Below are 25,894 nucleotides of genomic sequence, written 5' to 3' on the forward strand. Positions count from 1 at the left end.
ATGCTGAGTTGAATCCAAAGAACACCATACCTACTGTGAAGCATGGGGGTGAAAACATCATGCTTTGGGGCTGTTTTTCTGCAAAGGGACCAGGACAACTGATCCGTGTAAAGGAAAGAATGAATGGGGCCATGTATCGTGAGATTTTGAGTGAAAACCTTCTTCCATCAGCAAGGGCATTGAAGATGAAACGGCTGGGTCTTTCAGCATGACAATGATCCCAAACACAACGAAGCAACGAATGAGTGGCTTCGTAAGAAGCATTTCAAGGTCCTGGTGTGGCCTTGCCAGTCTCCAGATCTCAACCCCATAGAAAATCTTTGGAGGGAGTTGAAAGTCTGTGTTGCCCAGCAACTGCCCCAAAACATCACTGCTCTAGAGGAGATCTGCATGGAGGAATGGGCCACCTCGCACAATGCATCAGCAGCTGCACACATAGAGATAGAATAAAATTAAACAGGTTTGGAACCTCTAACCCTGGCAATTTGACTGGTAAACTCATGGTCAGTGTTATCCGGGATTCTTGGGACTTCCCGACCCTAACCATAACCATAACCATTTTAAAATGTCAACTTCAATGGGATAGGGACGTCCCAAGGATTCCGGACAGCACAGACCTTAAACTCAAGGGTACACTCGCAATGGCTGCCTGCCTGGTATTGTGATGCAATAATAATGTAGAAAGTTCATTAAAAATTATTTGAACTTATGTGGCTCATGCAATGTAATGTATGTTTTTGAAATGTAAGTTGAGTTTTATCAACAAATCAAAGCACATATTTTAGCATGTATTTTACTTCCTTCTTTGCCCAATATGGGTACACTCGCAATGGCCTCCAGTCCACTAGGGATGAGAACAGTTATTCGAACACTCGAACGGACATTAATATTCAACTACTTGTGTGAGTATTACTTTTCACACCCCAAACATGTATAGGCCGATTTTAACACAGAAAAGGCTTTTCGACATATGTTTGTTTTGCAACTTGTGGACAAAATCTTTACATCAGTTATCAACTATGACTACTGACATCTTTTAGACTTATTCAAAGCGTTTGACACAGTTGATCATGAAATATTACTTTCTTAATTGTATTAATACTATTTTCATGATTATTCAAATAATTGGTTATATAGTTATGTTTATGATAGAGAACAATGTGTTTATGCAAACGTTAAGGCATCTACCAGGGACAAGATATCCTGTTGGGTGACACAGGGCCAAGATATCCTGTTGGGTGACACAGGGCCAAGATATCCTGTTGGGTGACACAGGGCCAAGATATCCTGTCGGGTGACACAGGGCCAAGATATCCTGTCGGGTGACACAGGGCCAAGATATCCTGTCGGGTGACACAGGGCCAAGATATCCTGTCGGGTGACACAGGGCCAAGATATCCTGTCGGGTGACACAGGGCCAAGATATCCTGTCGGGTGACACAGGGCCAAGATATCCTGTTGGGTGACACAGGGCCAAGATATCCTGTCGGGTGACACAGGGTTGGATGATTGAACCATTGTTATTCCTAATCTAACCCTGCTGTCTTCTAGTACACCATACGAACTATAGAAATAGCCCTGCTGCTGTGTCTTCTACCATACGAACTATAGAAATAGCCCTGCTGCTGTGTCTTCTACCATACGAACTATAGAAATAGCCCTGCTGCTGTGTCTTCTACCATACGAACTATAGAAATAGCCCTGCTGCTGTGTCTTCTACCATACGAACTATATAAAAAGCCCTGCTGCTGTGTCTTCTACCATACGAACTATATAAATAGCCCTGCTGCTGTGTCTTCTACCATACAAACTATATAAATAGCCCTGCTGCTGTGTCTTCTACCATACGAACTATATAAATAGCCCTGCTGCTGTGTCTTCTACCATACGAACTATTTAAATAGCCCTGCTACTGTGTCTTCTACCATACGAACTATATAAATAGCCCTGCTACTGTGTCTTCTACCATACCATACTAATCTATATCAATGACCTTGCTACTGTGTCTTCTACCATACTATTCTATATCAATGACCTTGCTGGTACGGAATGGTATGGAATACCATACCATACCATACTAATCTATATCAATGACCTTGCTGCTATGTCTTCTACCATACCATACTAATCTATATCAATGACCTTGCTGCTGTGTCTTCTACCGTACTAATCTATATCAATGACCTTGCTGCTGTGTTTTCTACCATACCATACCATACCATACTAATCTATGTCAATGACCTTGCTGCTGTGTCTTCTACCATACTATTCTATATCAATGACCTTGCTGCTGTGTCTTCCACCATACCATACTAATCTATATCAATGACCTTGCTGCTGTGTTTTCTACCATACCATACCATACTAATCTATATCAATGACCTTGCTGCTGTGTCTTCTACCATACCATACTAATCTATATCAATGACCTTGCTGCTGTGTCTTCTACCGTACCATACTAATCTATATCAATGACCTTGCTGCTGTGTCTTCTACCATACTAATCTATATCAATGACCATACTGCTGTGTCTTCTACCATACTAATCTATATCAATGACCTTGCTGCTGTGTCTTCTACCATACTATTCTATATCAATGACCATACTGCTGTGTCTTCTACCATACTAATCTATATCAATGACCATACTGCTGTGTCTTCTACCATACTAATCTATATCAATGACCATACTGCTGTGTCTTCTACCATACTATTCTATATCAATGACCTTGCTGCTGTGTCTTCTACCATACTATTCTATATCAATGACCATACTGCTGTGTCTTCTACCATACTCATCTATATCAATGACCCTGCTGCTGTTTCTTCTACCATACTAATCTATATCAATGACCTTGCTGCTATGTCTTCTACCATACCATACTAATCTATATCAATGACCTTGCTGCTGTGTCTTCTACCATACCATACTAATCTATATCAATGACCTTGCTGCTGTGTCTTCTACCATACCATACTAATCTATATCAATGACCATACTGCTGTGTCTTCTACCATACTAATCTATATCAATGACCTTGCTGCTGTGTCTTATACCATACTAATCGATATCAATGACCTTGCTGCTGTGTCTTCTACCATACTAATCTATATCAATGACCATGCTGCTGTGTCTTCGACCATACTAATCTATATCAATGACCTTGCTGCTGTGTCTTCTACCATATCATACTAATCTATATCAATGCCCTTGCTGCTATGTCTTCTACCTTACCATACTAATCTATATCAATGACCTTGCTGCTGTGTCTTCTACCATACTAATCGATATCAATGACCTTGCTGCTGTGTCTTCTACCATACTAATCTATATCAATGACCTTGCTGCTGTGTCTTCGACCATACCATACTAATCTATATCAATGACCTGCTGCAATGTCTTCTACCATAACATACTAAGCTATATCAATGACCTTGCTGCTGTGTCTTCTACCGTACCATACTAATCTATATCAATGACCCTGCTGCTGTGTCTTCCACCATACTAATCTATATCAATGACTTTGCTGCTGTGTCTTCTACCATACTAATCTATATCAATGACCTGCTGCTGTCTTCTACCATATTAATCTATATCAATGACCTTGCTGCTGTGTCTTCTACCATACTAATCTATATCAATGACCTTGCTAATGTGTCTTCGACCATACTAATCTATATCAATGACCTTGCTGCTGTGTCTTCTACCGTACCATACTAATCTATATCAATGACCTTGCTGCTGTATCTTCTACCATACCATACTAATCTATATCAATGACCTTGCTGCTGTTTCTTCTACCATACTAATCTATATCAATGACCTTGCTGCTGTGTCTTCTACCATACTAATCTATATCAATGGCCATGCTGCTGTGTCTTCTACCATACTAATGTATATCAATGACCTTGTTGCTGTTACTTCTACCGTACCATACTAATCTATATCAATGACCTTGCTGCTGTGTCTTCTACCATACCATACTAATCTATATCAATGACCATATGTCTTCTACCAAACCATACTAATCTATATCAATGACCTTGCTGCTGTGTCTTCTACCATACCATACTAATCTATATCAATGACTTTGCTGCTGTGTCTTCTACCGTACTAATCTATATCAATGACCTTGCTGCTGTGTCTTCTACCATACTAATCTATATCAATGACCTTGCTGCTGTGTCTTCTACCGTACCATACTAATCTATATCAATGACCTTGCTGCTGTGTCTTCTACCATACTAATCTATATCAATGACCATACTGCTGTGTCTTCTACCATACTAATCTATATCAATGACCTTGCTGCTGTGTCTTCTACCATACTATTCTATATCAATGACCATACTGCTGTGTCTTCTACCATACTAATCTATATCAATGACCTTGCTGCTGTGTCTTCTACCATACTATTCTATATCAATGACCTTGCTGCTGTGTCTTCTACCATACTAATCTATATCAATGACCATACTGCTGTGTCTTCTACCATACTAATCTATATCAATGACCTTGCTGCTGTGTCTTCTACCATACTATTCTATATCAATGACCATACTGCTGTGTCTTCTACCATACTAATCTATATCAATGACCTTGCTGCTGTGTCTTCTACCATACTATTCTATATCAATGACCATACTGCTGTGTCTTCTACCATACTAATCTATATCAATGACCTTGCTGCTGTGTCTTCTACCATACTATTCTATATCAATGACCATACTGCTGTGTCTTCTACCATACTCATCTATATCAATGACCATACTGCTGTGTCTTCTACCATACTAATCTATATCAATGACCATACTGCTGTGTCTTCTACCATACTAATCTATATCAATGACCTTGCTGCTGTGTCTTCTACCTTACCATACTAATCTATATCAATGACCTTGCTGCTGTGTCTTCTACCATACTAATCGATATCAATGACCTTGCTGCTGTGTCTTCTACCATACTAATCTATATCAATGACCATGCTGCTGTGTCTTCGACCATACTAATCTATATCAATTACCTTGCTGCTGTGTCTTCTACCATACCATACTAATCTATATCAATGACCTTGCTGCTGTGTCTTCTACCATACCATACTAATCTATATCAATGACCTTGCTGCTGTGTCTTCTACCGTACTAATCTATATCAATGACCTTGCTGCTGTGTCTTCTACCATACCATACTAATCTATATCAATGACCTTGCTGCTGTGTCTTCCACCATACCATACTAATATATATCAATGACCTTGCTGCAATGTCTTCTACCATAACATACTAAGCTATATCAATGACCTTGCTGCTGTGTCTTCTACCGTACCATACTAATCTATATCAATGACCCTGCTGCTGTGTCTTCCACCATACTAATCTATATCAATGACTTTGCTGCTGTGTCTTCTACCATACTAATCTATATCAATGACCTGCTGCTGTCTTCTACCATATTAATCTATATCAATGACCTTGCTGCTGTGTCTTCTACCATACTAATCTATATCAATGACCTTGCTAATGTGTCTTCGACCATACTAATCTATATCAATGACCTTGCTGCTGTGTCTTCTACCGTACCATACTAATCTATATCAATGACCTTGCTGCTGTATCTTCTACCATACCATACTAATCTATATCAATGACCTTGCTGCTGTTTCTTCTACCATACTAATCTATATCAATGACCTTGCTGCTGTGTCTTCTACCATACTAATCTATATCAATGGCCATGCTGCTGTGTCTTCTACCATACTAATGTATATCAATGACCTTGTTGCTGTTACTTCTACCGTACCATACTAATCTATATCAATGACCTTGCTGCTGTGTCTTCTACCATACCATACTAATCTATATCAATGACCTAGCTGCTATGTCTTCTACCAAACCATACTAATCTATATCAATGACCTTGCTGCTGTGTCTTCTACCATACCATACTAATCTATATCAATGACTTTGCTGCTGTGTCTTCTACCGTACTAATCTATATCAATGACCTTGCTGCTGTGTCTTCTACCATACTAATCTATATCAATGACCTTGCTGCTGTGTCTTCTACCGTACCATACTAATCTATATCAATGACCTTGCTGCTGTGTCTTCTACCATACTAATCTATATCAATGACCATACTGCTGTGTCTTCTACCATACTAATCTATATCAATGACCTTGCTGCTGTGTCTTCTACCATACTATTCTATATCAATGACCATACTGCTGTGTCTTCTACCATACTAATCTATATCAATGACCTTGCTGCTGTGTCTTCTACCATACTAATCTATATCAATGACCTTGCTGCTGTGTCTTCTACCATACTATTCTATATCAATGACCATACTGCTGTGTCTTCTACCATACTCATCTATATCAATGACCCTGCTGCTGTTTCTTCTACCATACTAATCTATATCAATGACCTTGCTGCTATGTCTTCTACCATACCATACTAATCTATATCAATGACCATACTGCTGTGTCTTCTACCATACTAATCTATATCAATGACCTTGCTGCTGTGTCTTATACCATACTAATCGATATCAATGACCTTGCTGCTGTGTCTTCGACCATACTAATCTATATCAATGACCTTGCTGCTGTGTCTTCTACCATACCATACTAATCTATATCAATGACCTTGCTGCTATGTCTTCTACCATACCATACTAATCTATATCAATGACCTTGCTGCTGTGTCTTCTACCGTACTAATCTATATCAATGACCTTGCTGCTGTGTCTTCTACCATACTAATGTATATCAATGACCTTGTTGCTGTTACTTCTACCGTACCATACTCATCTATATCAATGACCTTGCTGCTGTGTCTTCTACCATACTAATCTATATCAATGACCATGCTGCTGTGTCTTCGACCATACTAATCTATATCAATGACCTTGCTGCTGTGTCTTCTACCATACCATACTAATCTATATCAATGACCTTGCTGCTGTGTCTTCTACCATACCATACTAATCTATATCAATGACCTTGCTGTTGTGTCTTCTAACGTACTAATCTATATCAATGACCTTGCTGCTGTGTCTTCTACCATACTAACCTATATATATGTGCCATTTAGCAGACGCTTTTATCCAAAGCGACTTACAGTCATTTGTGCATACATTCTACGTATGGGTGGTCCCGGGAATCAAACCCACTACCCTGGCGTTACAAGCGCCATGCTCTACCAACTGAGCTACAGAAGGACCAAGTTGTCCTGGAAAGATCATATTACATTTGTCTGCAGAAAAGCCATGAAATATTTTGGCATCATCAGAAAGATTAGTGCTTTGGTTCATCAGGCTTGCTTCCTAACTCTATATTATAGCTTAATTTATACATATTATCTCATTTACTGTAATATTGTCTGGGCCAGTACATATGCCTCCTACCTACACAAATGACTCATCATACAAAATAAACGTGACTAGCCAGCTCCTCTAATTACCTAGCTCCATCTGCACCTTTGTGTAAGAAACACAATATCTTGTCTATTTAGAACATTAATGTACTTTCTTCTACAAATATTCACCTCCCAGACAGTTTACCTAAACACTTCAATGGATTCTTCCAGGTTAATTCTGAAATCCATCTATATAACACAAGACACTGTGAAAACCTTCCCCCTCCCCACTGCCAGACCTCACATAGTCAATTCTCTATCAGATATAGAAGTACCATACTGTGTCATTCTTATCATCACATTGCCACACCTCACATAGTCAATTCTCTATCAGATACAGAGGTACCATCCTCTGGAATTCTTATCATCACATTGCCAAAACATCATCATACCGTAATAACTTCAGTCTAATAAATAAAGCGAAGTCTGGGGGTCAGCCTGATGAACCTAACTACCCAATAATCCTCTCCATGTTGCCTAACTCTCTCTCACACACTCACACACACACACACTCACATTTTTTCTTGTATACTGAGTATATCATGTACAATTAGAATGAATATGCTTTGTTTAACTGATTGAACAAACATTTATTTTTTGTACTCCTATTTGTGATGTGGTTTTCATATAAACCCTTTTGGGCTTCCAACCTTACCTACTGTGGAAGGACCACTAGAGGGCAGGCTGGGCTCATGGATAGTAGCCCAACAAAGCATGGGAGACAAGGTAACCAGAGTCAATTAAGCACAGCTGACGGTACTAATGAGATACTCTCCTTCCCCTATAAAAGAGAGAATGGAACCAGCAGAGAGGGGGAAAAACTATCTCTGGAAGATGGCCACTGAGAGAGAGAAGCTGTGCTGAATGAACCACGAAGATGGTGACAAACCCGTGATTTATGTTTGTTGTAGTTTAAAGATTATCCTATTGTGTTCTTGTTTCATCTGGAGAAGATGTGTGTTTTTCCTTGGAGGATTTTTCATTGATTATGTTAGAATGTTTTTGTTGACAAAATACCCTCAATAGAGAACCGTGTTCAATCAGAAAAACCTACTCCTGACTCGTTTATTCCACCTTCCCGCTTTAGAGTGACGCCTAATTACTTGGTACGCTCACATTGGTGGAGGATGCGGGCATTAGGTGGACGAGTGACACAAGGATAAGTGAGTAAATTAATATTCTTCCAGAAGACCCGGAGGAACCATTCAAGAACGATGGATAACGCTCTACTACAACAATTGATCACGGCACAGCAGACAACCATAGAACTCCTGCAACAACAGCTGAGTCGACGAGAAGAACCTACAGTTAGGCCAAGAGCGGCTGCTCACGCCATCTTACCTCGTCTCTCCAAGGAGGATGATATTGAGGCCTTTCTCATGACCTTCGAAAGGACGGCCACCTTGGAAGAGTGGCCGCCCACAGAATGGGCTAGCGCATTAGCTCCTCTTTTGACCGGGGTGGCTCAGGAAGCCTATTTTGACCTGGATTCCCGCGAAGCGGCGGACTATGGGCGACTAAAACCGAGATCCTGTCCCGGTACCAGCTGACTGCCAGAGATAGGGCTGTAAAGTTCCATCAATGGACCTATACAGCTGATCAACCCGTCCGTGCCCAGATCTTCGCCTTAATACGACTGACGAAACAGTGGCTAGAACCTGGAAAGGGAGTAGGACATGTGATAGAGACTCTCGTAGTGGACAAGATATTGAGAGAATTACCCAGTGACTTAAAAGGGTTGTGGGGCAAGCCAACCCGTTGTCAGCCGACGACATAGCCCAGGCGGTGGAAACATATCGGTCTACAGGGGAGTTGTTAAAAAGTGACAAGGAGGAACGGAAGGAGTCTTCCAATCCCGTACCACGACTCACCCCGGCGCGCCCGCCACCGAAACGTCCAAGCCCCTCCAGGAGGTGGGAGAAGTCAGCCACCACACAGCCGGGTCGGTGTTATAAGTGTCAGTCTCCCAACCATTATGCCCCACAATGTCCTAGCAAGGATGAGCCCATGGTCACGGAGTCGTCACTGCCTACCCCCACACATCCCGTTTTGAGGGGGCAGGATCAACATTGTTGGTTAGCAGAGATAGCCCCAGCCTCAGAGATTCCGGTGCGAGTTGAAGGACAAGATGTGGTAGCTATTCTCGACTCGGGAAGTATGGTTACGTTAGTAGAGGAGCGGATGGTGACCTCCGCCACACTGCTACCAGACAAAGTAGCCGTATCCTGTATCCATGGAGACACCCACTATTACCCCACTGTGAATCTGCCTATTCTCACTCCAAAAGGAAGGTGTACAGTCAGGGCAGGGAAAGTGCCCCAGCTGAAGGTGCCATTATTGATCGGGAGAGACTGTCCCCTATATAAGGAGCTTCGGCAGATGACGTTATGCACGGGAAGAAGGGGGACAGGAAAGAAGAGAATCTCCAAGCCCGAGGTAGTAGTACTACAAGGAGACGTAGCCGCGTCCTCGTCCTCTACAGCAGAGGAAGAAATAGCGAACCAACGTTTACGACAGATATTCCAGGAAACCACCGATGAAGACACCTGTGAAGGGTTATACACAACGCAGGAAGGAAGGAGCAACCAGGCACTAAGGGATATATTTGAAGCTCCATCCGAGGAGGGAACCTGGAAGGGATTCTCTCGGTCTCCCTGATGGGGATGTGGAACAACCTCCACATCCCTCTACTGAGGTTGACCTGCCCCAGGAATTAAAGGGACAGTTCGGCACCTCGCAGCATAGAGACCCAGACCTAAGGGAGGCCATGAGGAAGGTGAAGGTGATCGACGGAAGGAACGTCGACGGATCAGGTGAGCCCCTCTTCCTTACTATGCAATCAGGCGGGGTCTCTTATACTGGGTCGTACGACGAAGGGGGGAAAACCAGGAATTACTAATGGTGCCTAGACCATACAGGGATACAGTTCTACAGTTAGCCCATTCCCACGTCCTAGGAGGACACCTGGCACGAGACAAGACGATTGACAGAATCATGCAGAGATTCTATTGGCCCCGTGTCACCCGAGATGTGGCCAGGTATTGTAAGACGTGTGATCAATGTCAACGTACAGCCCCACGGCCACACCTACGTAACCCTTTGATTCCTCTCCCCATCATAGAGACTCCCTTTGAACGCATAGCTATGGACCTCGTAGGACCCCTCCCAAAATCCGCCAGAGGACACGAGCAGTACATCCTAGTGGTTATAGATTATGCTACCAAGTTCCCGGAGGCCATACCCCTACGTAACATGTCGTCAAAGGGAATTGCCAAGGAGTTATTCCTGATGTTCTCTCGTGTGGGCCTTCCCAAGACTATCTTAACCGATCAAGGAACCCCGTTCATGTCCCGGTTGATGAAGGACTTGTGTCGGTTATATCAGGTTCAACAGATACGTACAAGCATATTCCACCCTCAAACAGATGGGTTGTGTGAACGCTTGAACAAAACAATTAAAAGCATGTTGAGAAGAGTGGTGTCCCGAGACGGGAAAACTGGGACATGCTTCTCCCACACTTAATGTTTGCCCTGCGAGAAGTACCCCAGGCATCCACTGGATTCTCTCCGTTTGAATTGCTCTATGGCAGACCCTGTCGAGGAATCCTCGACTTAGCCAAGGAGACCTGGGAGACCCAACCATGCCCCTTTCGATCTACAATAGAACACGTTACCCTGATGAGAGACCGCCTGTCAGCAGTGTGGCCCATAGTCAAGGAGCATATGGAGAAGGCCCAAAGGACCCAAGGCCGGGCCTATGATAAATCTGCGACCCCCGTGAGTTCACCGTGGGAGAGAAAGTGATGGTGCTTGTGCCCACGGCCGAACATCGCTTGCTGGCGCAGTGGAGGGGGCCCTACGAGGTAATGAAAAGGGTCTCACCGGTCAATTACCTCATCAAGCAACCTGACAGGAGGAAGAAGGTCCAACTCTATCACATAAACCTGCTGAAGATGTACCATGGACGAGAGGAGGAGGTGGTTTTGATGGCCCTGGAGGGCAAAGAAAAAGAGGCTCTACCACAGGTGCGCCGTGGCCAAACTCTCCTACCGGAGCAGTCAAGACAGCTAGACAAGCTGATTATGAACTTTGGTCGAATATTCTCTCCATTCCCAGGACAAACAGATGTCCTGTTCCACCATATCCACACTGAACCCGGCAAGAAAGTGCATATCCGCCCTTACAGGATTCCTGAGGCTCGCCGAGTCATCGCTAAGAAAGAGGTGAGAGAGATGTTGAGGATGGGCGTGATCGAGCCTCGACGAGCGAGTGGTCCAGTCCCATAGTCCTGGTCCCCAAAGCCGATGGTAGTATGAGACTCTGCAACGACTTTAGGGGCGTGAATGCCATCTCTACATTCGATGCGTACCCCATGCCCCGTGTGGATGAACTCTTGGAGCGCTTAGGAAAGGCCAAGTTCATCACTACCCTGGATTTGACGAAGGGATATTGGCAAGTGCCGGTGGCTCCGGAGGATCGCCCAAAGACTGCCTTCGCCACCCCAGAGGGGCTTTTCCAGTATGTGAGGATGCCCTTCGGACTGCACGGAGCTGCTGCAACCTTCCAACGCCTCATGGATGCCATTCTACGGCCCCATCAAGAGTATGCAGCGGCGTACATAGACGATGTGGTCATCCACAGCGAGGACTGGGATAGTCACCTCCTGCGATTACGTGCGGTGCTCATGAGTTTGGAAGCCACAGGGTTGACAGCCAATCCAAATAAATGCTGCCTGGGCCTGTCCGAAGCGGAATACCTGGGGTATACCGTGGGGAATGGGAAAATACGCCCGCAGGCAGAGAAGACCAGGGCAATTCGTGACTGGCCTCGACCCCGGACCAAGCGAGACGTTCGGGCCTTCTTAGGGATAACAGGATATTATCGCCGTTTTATCCCGGGATATGCAACCATTGCCAACCCCTCACAAACCTCATCAGGAAAAACCTGCCAAACCAGGTAGAGTGGAAAGACGAGACGGAAGAGGCCTTTCAATTGTTAAAAGATGGCCTGTGTTCCGATCCCGTTCTACAGGCTCCGGACTTCTCGCAAGAGTTCATTGTGCAGGTCGACGCCTCGGATACAGGGCTCGGGGCCGTACTAGCTCAGGGTGAAGGTGAAGCAGAGAAGCCGATTCTCTTCATAATATAATAATAATATATATGCCATTTAGCAGACGCTTTTATCCAAAGCGACTTACAGTCATGTGTGCATACATTCTACGTATGGGTGGTCCTCAGTAGAGGGATGTGGAGGTTGTTCCACATCTTCATTAGTAGGAAACTCAGCGATCGGGAACAGAGGTATGCGACCGTAGAGAAAGAGGCCTTAGCCATCAAGTGGGCCCTCGATTATCTCCGGTACTACCTACTGGGTCGGAGGTTTGCATTAGTTACTGACCATGCGCCCCTCACGTGGATGGCTGGTAAGAGAAACAATAACAACAGAATAGCCAGATGGTTTTTGTCTTTACAACCGTTCTCTTTCCATGTCATCCACAGGGCCGGATCGAGGAACGGGAATGCAGACGCGCTGTCCCGACGCGACCAAGACGGTGCGTCTGGCGCCCGACCCTCCGGTTCGGTCCTGGGGGAAGGTATGTTGAAGGACCACTAGAGGGCAGGCTGGGCTCATGGATAGTAGCCCAACAAAGCATGGGAGACAAGGTAACCAGAGTCAATTAAGCACAGCTGACGGTACTAATGAGATACTCTCCTTCCCTATAAAAGAGAGAATGGAACCAGCAGAGAGGGGGAAAAACTATCTCTGGAAGATGGCCACCGAGAGAGAGAAGCTGTGCTGAATGAACCACGAAGATGGTGACAAACCCGTGATTTATGTTTGTTGTAGTTTAAAGATTATCCTATTGTGTTCTTGTTTCATCTGGAGAAGATGTGTGTTTTTCCTTGGAGGATTTTTCATTGATTATGTTAGAATGTTTTTGTTGACAAAATACCCTCAATAGAGAACCGTGTTCAATCAGAAAAACCTACTCCTGACTCGTTTATTCCACCTTCCCGCTTTAGAGTGACGCCTAATTACTTGGTACGCTCACACTACACATCATCGTTTTGTCTTTCACCTCTTTCCTCTGGTGTGAATAAATAAAACCTAAAACTAAAATGTCCATGTGACATTGTTACATACAAAGATAGCAAGGATTTCAAATGATAAATGTAATAAAACCAAAAATGTCTATGTAGTTGTGTCCATAAAATGAGCCCCATAAAAAAGACTGTTAGCCTTCACATGTGTATCTTGTTATTTATTTTGGCCAATCAAAGCTGCAAAGCAGCTCAATAGTGTAGTGAGAATTAAAAGTTAGCAAAATGAGAAGGAGTAGGCCATACGGAGCAACTGACAGACAGGCTGTTGTTTTATCTGAATTGGGTTGGGGAGAAAGCGTCAAATGTGGTCTCAATTAGTCTAGCTAGCTATAGCTGGCTAGCTAGTTTCTTTAGGCTACCCCAGTCAAGGCAGGAACTGTTATATGGGATGATAAATAACATTGTGGCTGCTGCTTGGAAGTTAGCTCATCTTGGATATTGCCAAGTAGCATCTCGCTCTCTGCTTCCCATCTGCTCGCACCAATCTCACTGGCACCTCCACAATTGCAACAATAGAGTGCCAGCCTCTCCCTCGCACAGAAATGTGCACAGGTGGAAAAAATGTGTTTCAACAACATGCGTTTAGTATATCTGGATGTCAGACTAAAATGAATGATACTAATGTGTATAGTGAAATGACTTCAAACCCCCATCTCTACAGTCCACCCATTATGCCGTCATTGACTTGAATGGGGACGCCCGTTCTATTCATTCTATTTCAATACCAGCCCATGCAGCAAGGAGATATTCCAACGGTTAATACGGTGATCGTGGTCATTTAGCTGGCCAATTACCATCATTGAAAGTTCCATAACCGTCACAGCCCTAAGTCCATCTACTGTACATTTTAGATCCTGGAATAACCAATGCTTGAAACAACAACAACATCATAGTAAAAGTGTATGTGTCAGAGGCTGATGCTCTCATTACCTCTATCCTGCCCAATATGTCTGGGTGGTTGTCGTGGTGCTGGATGTCATCCAGTAGCTGTTGGATGAAAGGTTTACACTGTGTCTCTATGTGGGGGGCCATGGTAGTGGTGGTGGTGGGATGCAGGGCGAGAGACCTGTTGGTGTCTCTCACTCTGGTCTCCCCGGAGCTCCAGCCCCTGTTGTTGTCTCTCTTCCTACTCTCCCTGGAGCTCCAGGCCTCGTCCTCAGACAGCAGGTCACTGAGGGGGGCCGAGTCGATGCTCTCATCCAGGGATGGAGTCATGTCGCTGGACAAGATGGGCGAGAAGTGCCCCATCCCCACGTGGAAAGGCCTCTTGTACGGGGGTTGGAGGGCGTCGAAGCCCAAAGGGGGTTGGGGGCTGCCCGGGCCCTCGCCCTCCCAGTTTGAATTGACCTCGGTTAGCTCCCAGTCGTCTACATCCTGAATCGACTCATGGTGTCCCTGGTGGCCAGGTCTCTGGGCCAGGGTCTCCAGCTTCATAGCCAGCATCTCTGTCTTCTTTAGCTTGGCGGGCAGAGCCAGGAACTCATCTGACCTGAACCAGTGCTCCTTGCTGGGGTTAGGGCTGGTCCCCACTGGGGCTGGGTGGTGGAGGTGGGGGCACTGGGGCTGGACGATCCAGACGGCTTCCTTGGTGGGACGGCGGAAGTCCTCGCTTGTGGCCTCATCGTGGGACTCGTGGTCTGAGGGCTCTCTCATAGGAGAGGGTAGGGAGCTGTCTGTGTCTCTGTCTGTCTGTGGATCCTTCAGGTCCCTGCTGCATTCATTGTTGCCTGAGAAGAGGTTGGGGATGGAGGAGAGGTCCTGGGGGAAGTGGCCTTCCTGGTCTACCTCTGAGGAGCTCCTCTGTAGGGGGATGTGAGCGCCAACAGGGCTTCCTTGTCTCTGGTAACCTCCAGCCTCTCTTTGTCTGCTGGCCTGCAGGGTCATGCTGTTCATGACCTGCAGGCTGTCAAAGGACTGGGAGGCGTTGCTGGGGCACACAGCATTCAGCTCCAGCCAGAACTTGGAGCGGTCGGGAAGGTCCAGGAGAGAGGGAGTGCTCTGGCTCAGGTCTGCCTGGAATTGAAGAGAGGGAGGCAGGGTGGATCTCCTTAGGCTGAGGCTGGACTCAGCCTCTCCCTCCAGATAAATGGGCTTCTTAGGCAGGACAGGCTGAGTGGGGGACACCTCGTTACTCACGCTGCCCTGAAGGGGCTGCTTGGAAAGTGGAGTGCTCTCGCTCTGGGGCGTGTCGCAGTGCATTTTGGGTCCAGGTGCAGGGTTGTTCTCTTCCCCTGCGCTGGAGGGCTTGTCTCTGTGTTTCTCTATAGGGGTACCTGGCTCCTCCTCTTCCTGCTCTGAGACGGCCCCCTGGTTCTGGCTCTGCTTGGCTGTGATGGTCAGCAGGTCCACACTCTGGATGGGCTCTGGGAAGTCGCTCTTTAGACTGGTGTATCTACAGCCGGGCTCCTGCCCCTGGCCCAATCCGCTGGTACCCTCCTGGTCCTCACTGGGGCTATAGTCACTGAGTTCATAAGCTGTGATGCCACAGTCCAGGGAGAAGTAGTCCTGACTGCACTTAATGGTCACCTGGCCGCAGTCGTCCACCTCAGTCAGAGCATCCAGGCGAGCCTGGGGGAGATACAGGGGGAGGGGGGAACACTTGATTAACACACCATTTAAGTTTACAAAAAATATAAGTGAAAATGCTTTAAAAGGGAAATCTGCAGCTCAAAAAACAACAAAGCGGTCAACATGCCACTGTTTCGGGAAACAGCTGAGGGATGAGGCTGGAGAAATGTAAACACTCTCAAATTCAGTAAACACTCTCCAATACAGCTGACCATACATGACTGACCATCCATGAGATAAAATTATAGTTTTAACCATGTTTTTGATATGTACAGTGTTTGTTTACAAATGCATTATTTATAAACAATGGCGTAAAACAAGCTTATATTTTGGGTTCTGATGGGGTACAACTATTGAACTAAGCTCATGAGAGATTTAGAAGTTATATTCTTGAAGACTCAAAAGGCTGTATGTCATTAATTTAAAGTTAAAAAATGGACGTATCAATCACAGATTGCGCCTTAAGTAAACCAAATAGGAGTTGTGTTTTCCGACATAAAAGAAAAGCAACTCATAACATGCTGACCACACCGCTCGTGTGCATGCGTCCAATTAATCCACAGATGAAATGGTAAAACAAGTTTGTTTCTAGTAATCTCTCCTCCTTCAGCCTTCTTCTTCTTCTTCTTCTTTGATTGTTATATGGCGGTTGGCAACCAACTTTAAGGTGCATTACCACCACCAATTGGACTGGAGTGTGGACCTCAATTCATCTTTCAATCACCCACGTGGGCATATGCTCCTAAAAACCAATGAGGAGATGGGAGAGACAGGACTTGCAGCGCATCAAGCATCACAAATAGAACCAAGTTTTATTTTAGGGCCTGGCTATGCAGACGATCATTGACGCATGCGAGCAGTGTGGGTGCAATGATTGAATAACATGTATGTGTACATTTATTTTGCAACGCACACGACGCGAGCGGTGTGGTAAGCATGTAACATTGCACATCAATCATTGCACCCACACGGCTCGAACGCGTCAACGAGCGTCTACGTAGCCAGGCGCTGAAATAGAACTTGGTTCTATTTGTGACGCTTGATGCGCTGCAAGTCCCGTCTCTCCCATCTCCTCATTGGTTTTTAGGAGCATATACCCACTGGGTGATTGAAAGATTCACTTTTTAATTTTAATTTTAATTAACCTTTATTTAAAAAGGTAGGCTAGTTGAGAACAAGCTCTCATTTGCAACTGCTACCTGGCCAAGATAAAGCATAGCAATTCGACACATACAACAACACAGAGTTACTCATAGAATTAACAAACATACAGTCAATAATACAGTATAAAAGGTTTATATATAGCATGTGCAAATGAGGTAGGATAAGGGAGGTAAGGCAATAAATAGGCCATGGTGGCAAAGTAATTACAATATAGCAATTAAACACTGGAATGGTAGATGTCTAGAAGATGAATGTTCAAGTAGGGATACTGGAGTGCAAAGGAGCAAGATAAATAAATAAATACAGTATGGGGATGAGGTAATTGGATGGGCTATTTACAGATGGGCTATGCACAGGTGCAGTGATCTGTGAGCTGTTCTGATAGCTGGTGCTTAAAGCTAGTGAGGGAGATATGAGTCCCCAGCTTCAGTGATTTTTGCAGTTCGTTCCAGTAAATGGCAGCAGAGAACTGGAAGGAAAGGCGGCCAAAGGAAGAATTGGCTTTGGGGGTGACCAGTAAGATCAAATAAAATGTATTTGTCACATACACATGGTTAGGAGATGTTAATGCGAGTGTAGTGAAATGCTTGTGCTTCGAGTTCCAACAATGCAGTAATAACCAACAAGTAATCTAACCTAACAATTCCAAAACTACTCCCTTATACACACAAGTGTAAAGGGATAAAGAACATGTACATAAAGATATATGAATGAGTGATGGTACAGAACGGCATAGGCAAGATGTAGTAGATGGTATCGAGTACAGTATATACATATGAGATGAGTAATGTAGGGTATATAAACATAAAGTGGCATAGTTTAAAATGGCTAGTGATACATGTATTACATAAAGATGCAGTAGATGATATAGGGTACAGTATATACATATACATATGAGATGAGTAATGTAGGGTATGTAAACATTATAATAAGTAGCATTATTTAAAGTGGCTAGTGATATATTTTACATCAATTTCCATCAATTCCCATTATTAAAGTGGCTGGAGTTGAGTCAGTGTGTTGGCAGCAGCCACTCAATGTTAGTGATGGCTGTTTAACAGTCTGATGGCCTTGAGATAGAAGCTGTTTTTCAGTCTCTCGGCCCCTGCTTTGTTGCACCTGTACTGACCTCGCCTTCTGGATGATAGCGGGGTGAACAGGTAGTGGCTCGGGTGGTTGTTGTCCTTGATGATCTTTATGGCCTTCCTGTGACATCGGGTGGTGTAGGTGTCCTGGAGGGCAGGTAGTTTCCCCCGGTGATGCGTTGTGCAGACCTCACTACCCTCTGGAGAGCCTTACGGTTGTGGGCGGAGCAGTTGCCGTACCAGGCGGTGATACAGCCCGACAGGATGCTCTCGATTGTGCATCTGTAGAAGTTTGTGAGTGCTTTTGGTGACAAGCCAAATTTCTTCAGCCTCCTGAGGCGCTGCTGCGCCTTCTTCACAACGCTGTCTGTGTGGGTAGACCTATTCAGTTTGTCCGTGATGCGTACGCCGAGGAACTTAACTTACTACCCTCTCCACTACTGTCCCATCGATGTGGATAGGGGGGTGCTCCCTCTACTGTTTCCTGAAGTCCACAATCATCTCCTTTGTTTTGTTGACGTTAAGTGTGAGGTTATTTTCCTGACACCACACTCCTAGGGCCCTCACCTCCTCCCTGTAGGCCATCTCGTCGTTGTTGGCAATCAAGCCTACCACTGTAGTGTCGTCCGCAAACTTGATGATTTAGTTGGAGGCGTGCATGGCCACGCAGTCATGGGTGAACAGGGAGTACAGGAGAGGGCTCAGAACGCACCCCCATGGGGTGGAGATGTTGTTACCTACCCTCACCACCTGGGGATGGCCCATCAGGAAGTCCAGTACCCAGTTGCACAGGGCGGGGTCGAGACCCAGGGTCTCGAGCTTGATGATGAGTTTGGAGGGTACTATGGTGTTAAATGCTGAGCTGTAGTCGATGAACAGCATTCTCACATAGGTATTCCTCTTGTCCAGATGGGTTAGGGCAGTGTGCAGTGTGGTTGAGATTGCATCGTCTGTGGACCTATTTGGGTGGTAAGCAAATTGGAGTGGGTCTAGGGTGTCAGGCAGGGTGGAGGTGATATGGTCCTTGACTAGTCTCTCAAAGCACTTCATGATGACGGAATTGAGTGCTACGGGGCGGTAGTCGTTTAGCTCAGTTACCTTAGCTTTCTTGGGAACAGGGACAATGGTGGCCCTCTTGAAGCATGTGGGAACAGCAGACTGGGATAAGGATTGATTGAATATGTCTGTAAAAACACCAGCTAGCTGGTCTGCGCATGCTCTGAGGACGCGGCTGGGGATGCCGTCTGGGCCTGCAGCCTTGCGAAGGGTTAACACGTTTAAATGTTTTCCTCACTTCGGCTGCAGTGAGGGAGAGTCCACAGGTTATGGTAGTGGCCGTGTCAGTGGCACTGTATTGTCCTCAAAGCGGGCAAAAAGGTTATTTAGTCTGCCTGGGAGCAAGACATCCTGGGGCTGGTTTTATTTTTGTAAATCGTGATTGACTCTAGACCCTGCCACATACCTCTTGTGTCTGAGCCGTTGAATTGTGACTCTACTTTGTCTCTATACTGACGCTTAGCTTGTTTGATTGCCTTCCGGATGGAATAGCTACACTGTTTGTATTCAGTCATGTTTCTGGTCACCTTTCCCTGGTTAAAAGCAGTGGTTGGCGGTTTCAGTTTCACGCGAATGCTGCCATCAATCCACGGTTTCTGGTTTGGGAATGTTTTAATCATTGCTATGGGAACGACATCATCAATGCCCTTTCTAATGAACTCACTCACCGAATCAGCCTATTCGTCAATGTTGTTGTTGGACGCAATGCGGAACATATCCCAATCCACGTGATCGAAGCAGTCTTGAAGTGTGGAATCGGAATGGTCGGAGCAGCGTTGAACAGACCTGAGCGCGTGAGCTGCTTGTTTTTAGTTTCTGTCTGTAGGCAGGAAGCAACAAAATGGAGTCGTGGTCAGCTTTTCCAAAAAGAGGGCGGGGGAGGGCCTTATATGCGTCGCGGAAGTTAGAATAGCAATGATCCAAGGTTTTACCAGCCCTGGTTGCGCAATCGATATGCTGATACAATTTAGGGAGTCTTGTTTTCAGATTAGCCTTGTTAAAATCCCCAGCTACAATGAATGCAGCCTCCGGATATGTGGTTTCCAGTTTGCAAAGAGTCAAATAAAGTTTGTTCAGGGCCATCGATGTGTCTGCTTGGGGGGGAATATATACGGCTGTGATTATAATCGAAGAAAATTCCCTTGGTAGATAATGCGGACGACATTTGATTGTGAGGAATTCTAAGTCAGGTGAACAGAAGGACTTGAGTTCCTGTATGTTGTTGTGGTCACACCACGTCTCGTTAATCATAAGGCATACGCCCCAGCCACTCTTCTTACCAGAAAGATGTTTGTTTCTGTCGGCGCGATGCGTGAAGAAACCAGCTGGCTGCACCGATTCCATTAGCGTCTCTCGAGTGAGCCATGTTTCCGTGAAGCAAAGAACGTTACTGTCTCTGATGTCCCTCTGGAATGCTACCCTTGCTCGGATTTCATCAACCTTCTTCTCAAGAGACTGGACATTGGCGAGTAGCATGCTAGGGAAGGTGCGCGATGTTCCCGTCTCCGGAGTCTGTCCAGAAGACCGCTACGTTTCCCTCTTTTACGACATCTTTGTTTTGGGTCGCAGGCTGGGATCCATTCCGTTGACCTGGGTGGAAGGCAGAACACAGGATCCGCTTCAGGAAAGTCATATTCCTGGTCGTACTGATGGTGAGTTGACGTTGCTCTTATATTCAGTAGTTCTTCTCGACTGTATGTAATGAAACCTAAGATTACCTGGGGTACCAATGTAAGAAATATCACGTAAAAAACAAAATACTGCATAGTTTCCTAGGAACGCGAAGCGAGGCGGCCATCTCTGTCGGCGCCGGGAGTATGTTTTATTCCTGCTGGAGCGCGTGCTACGGGTGGGTGCTGCTATGATGACCAGTGAGCTGAGATAAGGCGGGGCTTTACCTAGCAGAGACTTGTAGATGACCTGGAGCCAGTGGGTTTGGCGACGAGTATGAAGCGAGGACCAGCCAACGAGAGCATACAGGTAGCAGTGGTGGGTATTATATGGGGCTTTGGTGACAAAACAGATGGCACTGTGATAGACTGCATCCAATTTGTTGAGTAGAGTGTCGGAGGCTATTTTGTAAATAACGTCGCCGAAGTCGAGGATCGGTAGGATGGTCAGTTTTACAAGGGTATGTTTGGCAGCATGAGTGAAGGATGCTTTGTTGCCAAATAGGAAGCCGATTCTAGATTTAATTTTGGATTGGAGATGCTTAATGTGAGTCTGGAAGGAGAGTTTACAGTCTAACCAGACACCTAGGTATTTGTAGTTGTCCGCATATTCTAAGTCAGAACCGTCCAGAGTGGTGATGCTGGACGGGTGGGCAGGTGCGGACAGCGATCGGTTGAAGAGCATGCATTTAGTTGTACTTGCATTTAAGAGCAGTTGGAGGCCATGGAAGGAGAGTTGTACGGCATTGAAGCTCGTCTGGAGGTGAGTTAACACAGTGTCCAAAGAAGGTATACAGAATGGGGTTGTATGTGTAGAGGTGGATCAGAGAATCACCAGCAGCAAGAGCGACATCATTGATGTATACAGAGAAGAGTGTCGGCCCGAGAATTGAACCCTGTGGCACCCCCATAGAGACTGCCAGGGGTACGGACAACAGGGACTCCGATTTGACACACCGAACTCTATCAGAGAAGTAGTTGGTGAACCAGGTGAGGCAATCATTTGAGAAACCAAGGCTGTTGTGTCTGCCGATAAGAATGTGGTGATTGACAGAGTCAAAAAGCCTTGGCCAGGTCGTTGAATGCAACTGCACAGTAATGTCTCTTATTAATGGCGGTTATGATATCGTTTAGGACCTTGAGCGTGGCCAGCTCTGAAACCAGATTGCATAACGGAGAAGGTATGGTGGGATTCGAAATGGTCGATAATCTGTTTGTTAACTTGGCTTTCGAAGACCTTAGAAAGGCAGGGTAGGATAGATATAGGTCTGTAGCAGTTTGGGTCAAGAGTGTCTCCCTCTTTGAAGAGGGGAATGACCGGGGCAGCTTTCTAATCTATGGGAATCTCAGACGATACGAAAGAGAGGTTGAACAGGCTAATAATAGGGGTTGCAACAATTTAGGCAAATAATTTTAGAAAGAGAGGGTCCAGATTGTCTAGCCCGGCTGATATGTAGGGGTCCAGATTTTGCAGCTCTTTCAGAACATCAACTATCTGGATTTGGGTGAAGGAGAAATGGGGAGGCTTGGGCGAGTTGCTGTGGGGGTTGGAGGGCTGTTGATCGGGGTAGGGGTAGCCAGGTGGAAAGCATAGCCAGCCGTAGAAAAATGCTTATTGAAATTCTCAATTATAGTGGATTTATCGGTGGTGACAGTGTTTCCTAGCCTCAGTGCAGTGGGCAGCTGGGAGGAGGTGCTCTTATTCTCCATGGACTTTACAGTGTCCCAGAACTTTTTTGAGTTTGTGATACACGATGCAAATTTCTGCTTGAAAAAGCTAGTCTTAGCTTCCCTAACTGCCTGTGTATATTTGTTCCTAACTTCCCTGAAAAGCTGTATATCACGGGGGCTATTCAATGCTAATGCAGAACGCCACAGGATGGTTTTGTGCTGGCCAAGGGCAATCAGGTCTGGAGAGAACCAAGGGCTATATCTGTTCCTGGTTCTATATTTTTTTAATGGGGCATGCTTATTGAAGATGTTGAGGAAGGCACTTTTAAAGATTAACCAGGAATCCTCTACTGACGGGATGAGGTCAATATCCTACCATGATACCTCGAATAGAAAGGCCTGCTCGCAGGAAATGTTTTAGGGAGCATTTGACAGTGATGAGGGGTGGTCGTTTGACCGCTGACCCATTACAGATGCAGGCAATGAGGCAGTGATCACTGAGATCTTGGTTGAAAACAGCAGTGGTGTATTTGCAGGGCAAGTTGGTTAGGATGATATCTATGAGGGTACCCGTGTTTACGGATTTGGGGTTGTAGCTGGCGGGTTCATTGATCATTTGTGTGAGATTGAGGGCATCAAGCTTAGATTTTAGGATGGCCGGGGTGTTGAGCATGTCCCAGTTTAGGTCACCTAGCAGCACAAGCTCTGAAGATAGATGGGGGGCAATCAATTCACATATGGTGTCCAGGGCACAGCTTGGGGCAGAGGGTGGTCTATAGTAAGCGGCAATGGTGAGAGACTTGTTTCTGGAAAGGTGGATTTTTAAAAGTAGAAGCTCGAAGTGTTAGGGTACAGACCTGGATAGTAAGACAGAACTCTGCAGGCTATCTCTGCAGTATATTGCAGCACCGCCCCCTTTGGCAGTTCTTTCTTGTCGGAAAATCATAGATAGGGATGGAAATTTCTGAGTTTTTGGTGGTCTTCCTAACCTCGGATTCAGACACGGCTAGAACATCCGGGTTGGCAGAGTGTGCTAAAGCAGTGAATAAAACAAACTTTCATGCATGTTAACATGCATGAAACCAAGGCCTTTACGGTTACAGAAGTCAACAAATGAGAGCACCTTGGGAGTAGAAGTGGAGCTAGGCACTGCAGGGCCTGGATTAACCTCTACATCACCAGAGGAACAGAGGAGGAGTAGGATAAGGGTACGGCTAAAGGCTATCAGAACTGGTTGCCTAGTGCGTTTGGAACAGAGAGTAAAAGGAGCAGGTTTTTGGGCGCGATAAAATAGATTCAAGGCATACAGACAAAGGTATGGTAGGATGTGAGTACATTGGGGATTAACTTAGGCATTGAGTAATGATGGGAGAGATATTGTCTCTAGAGACGTTCAAACCAGGTGATGTCACAGCATACATGGTGAGGTGGAACTAAATAGTTGGTTAAGGCATATTGAGCAGGGCTAGAGGCTCTACAGTGAAATAACACAATAATCACTAACCAGGACAGTAATGGACAAGGCATATTGATATTAGGGAGAGGCATGCGTAGCAATCATAGGGGTCCAGTGAGTGGGTGGGCTGGCTGGAGATACTGCGATTCAGACAGCTAGAAGGCCGGGGATAGCAAGCTAGCAGGAGGGCCTTAGAGGGACGTTTCGACAGAGGAAAGTCTGTTTTGGCCTCTGAGGTCCACACTGAGGTCTACATTGATGGTGGTAATACACCTTAAAGTTGGTTGCCAACCGCCATATACAATCCAAAGAAGAAGAAGAAGCCTGAAGGAGGAGAGATTACTAGAAATTAACTTGGGTTTACCCTTTTATCTGTGGATTAATTGTCAGAGTAGAGGACCTTGTGCATTTCAGGTAAAATAACAACCCAATGTTCATATCCCAGGACAAATTAGCTAACAGCAGCAAGCTAGCCAGCTAAATTGCCATAAATGTTTGCTTTTCGACCGGTCCCCAAATTAATATAGTTGGTTCAGTGTTTGTTTTGATATTTACACCTGCGTGTCCTGATCGCGTCTGGTGTGTGTGGACAAAATCAAAAATGCGCGCGATGGAGGACGGACACGCGCGAGCGGTCTGGTCAGCATTTAAGAGTCTGCTATGCTACAGTAAATAATATTCCATACCCATGGATTCCTCATCTGTAGCAATTCCTGCATGTGCCACAATGTGGTGTGCATTATTTATGTAACAGACAGGAGAGAAGCTGTAATGTGTAAATATGTTTCTCTCTCAAAATTTAACTTTTTTTCCCTGGTGTTTTATGCACTGTGTGGGGGGGGGGGGGTAGTGTTTAGGGTAGTCTCCTAAACTGAAATTGACCAAAAGATTATCATATTGTAGAGGCCAGGATGTCCAGTGGACAACTGAAGAGACCAGCATGAACAATTGACAGGACATCCAGTGAACACACACAGACACACACATCCTTTCTTTGTTCTTTGTAATAATATCATTGAATAAGGCCTGCTGAGACGGTCAACCTTAGCTAAACGTGTTTTAAATGCTCACACTTAGTTTCCCTTCAGTTGAATTTCTCTACAGTTTGACACCCATAAAAAAAGACTTCAGTTCACTATAAAATACTATAATACTTGCTATAGAATTATATAGTAAACTGTAGTATACTGTAGAATCCTATAATCCACACTTGTAGTATTCCTCAATCGTATTTTTGTATTCATTAGGCAGCTGCCTAGGCAGCAGCTACTCTTCGTGGGGTCCAGCGAAATTAAAGCAGTTATACAATTTTAAAAACATTACAATACATTCAAAACAGATTTCCCCACACATTAAGTGTGTGCCCTCAGGCCCCTACTCCACTACCACATATCTATAACGTGTGCGTACAGTGCCTTGCAAAAGTATTCATCCCCTTGGTGTTTTTCCTATTTTGTTGCATTACAACCTGTAATTTAAACAGATTTTTATTTGGATGTCATGTAATGGACATACATAAAATAGTCCAAATTGGTGAAGTGAAATGAAAAAAATAACTTGTTAAATAAAAATCTAAAAAATAAAAAACGGAAAAGTGGTGCGTGCATATGTATTCGCCCACTTTGCTATGAAGCCCCTAAATAAGATCTGGTGCAACCAATTACCTTCAGAAGTCACATAATTAGTTAAACAAGTCCAC

At 45.0% G+C, this 25,894-nt stretch overlaps 1 protein-coding gene across 3 annotated transcripts in view; it reads right to left on the reverse strand.

The window, feature by feature from the left end:
- LOC118371748 (A-kinase anchor protein 6-like) overlaps nt 1–25,894 on the reverse strand; it is a 266,002-nt gene that overhangs the window by 176,407 nt on the left and 63,701 nt on the right. For all 3 annotated transcript variants that reach the window (XM_052496677.1, XM_052496678.1, XM_052496676.1), the window contains exon 4: nt 14,456–16,093. In XM_052496677.1, coding sequence (XP_052352637.1) covers nt 14,456–16,093 — 1,638 coding nt within the window. The remainder of the gene's footprint in view (nt 1–14,455; nt 16,094–25,894) is intronic.

The sequence above is a fragment of the Oncorhynchus keta genome, chromosome 35 (assembly GCF_023373465.1).
Source record: "Oncorhynchus keta strain PuntledgeMale-10-30-2019 chromosome 35, Oket_V2, whole genome shotgun sequence".
Classification (NCBI taxonomy): Eukaryota; Metazoa; Chordata; class Actinopteri; order Salmoniformes; family Salmonidae; genus Oncorhynchus; species Oncorhynchus keta.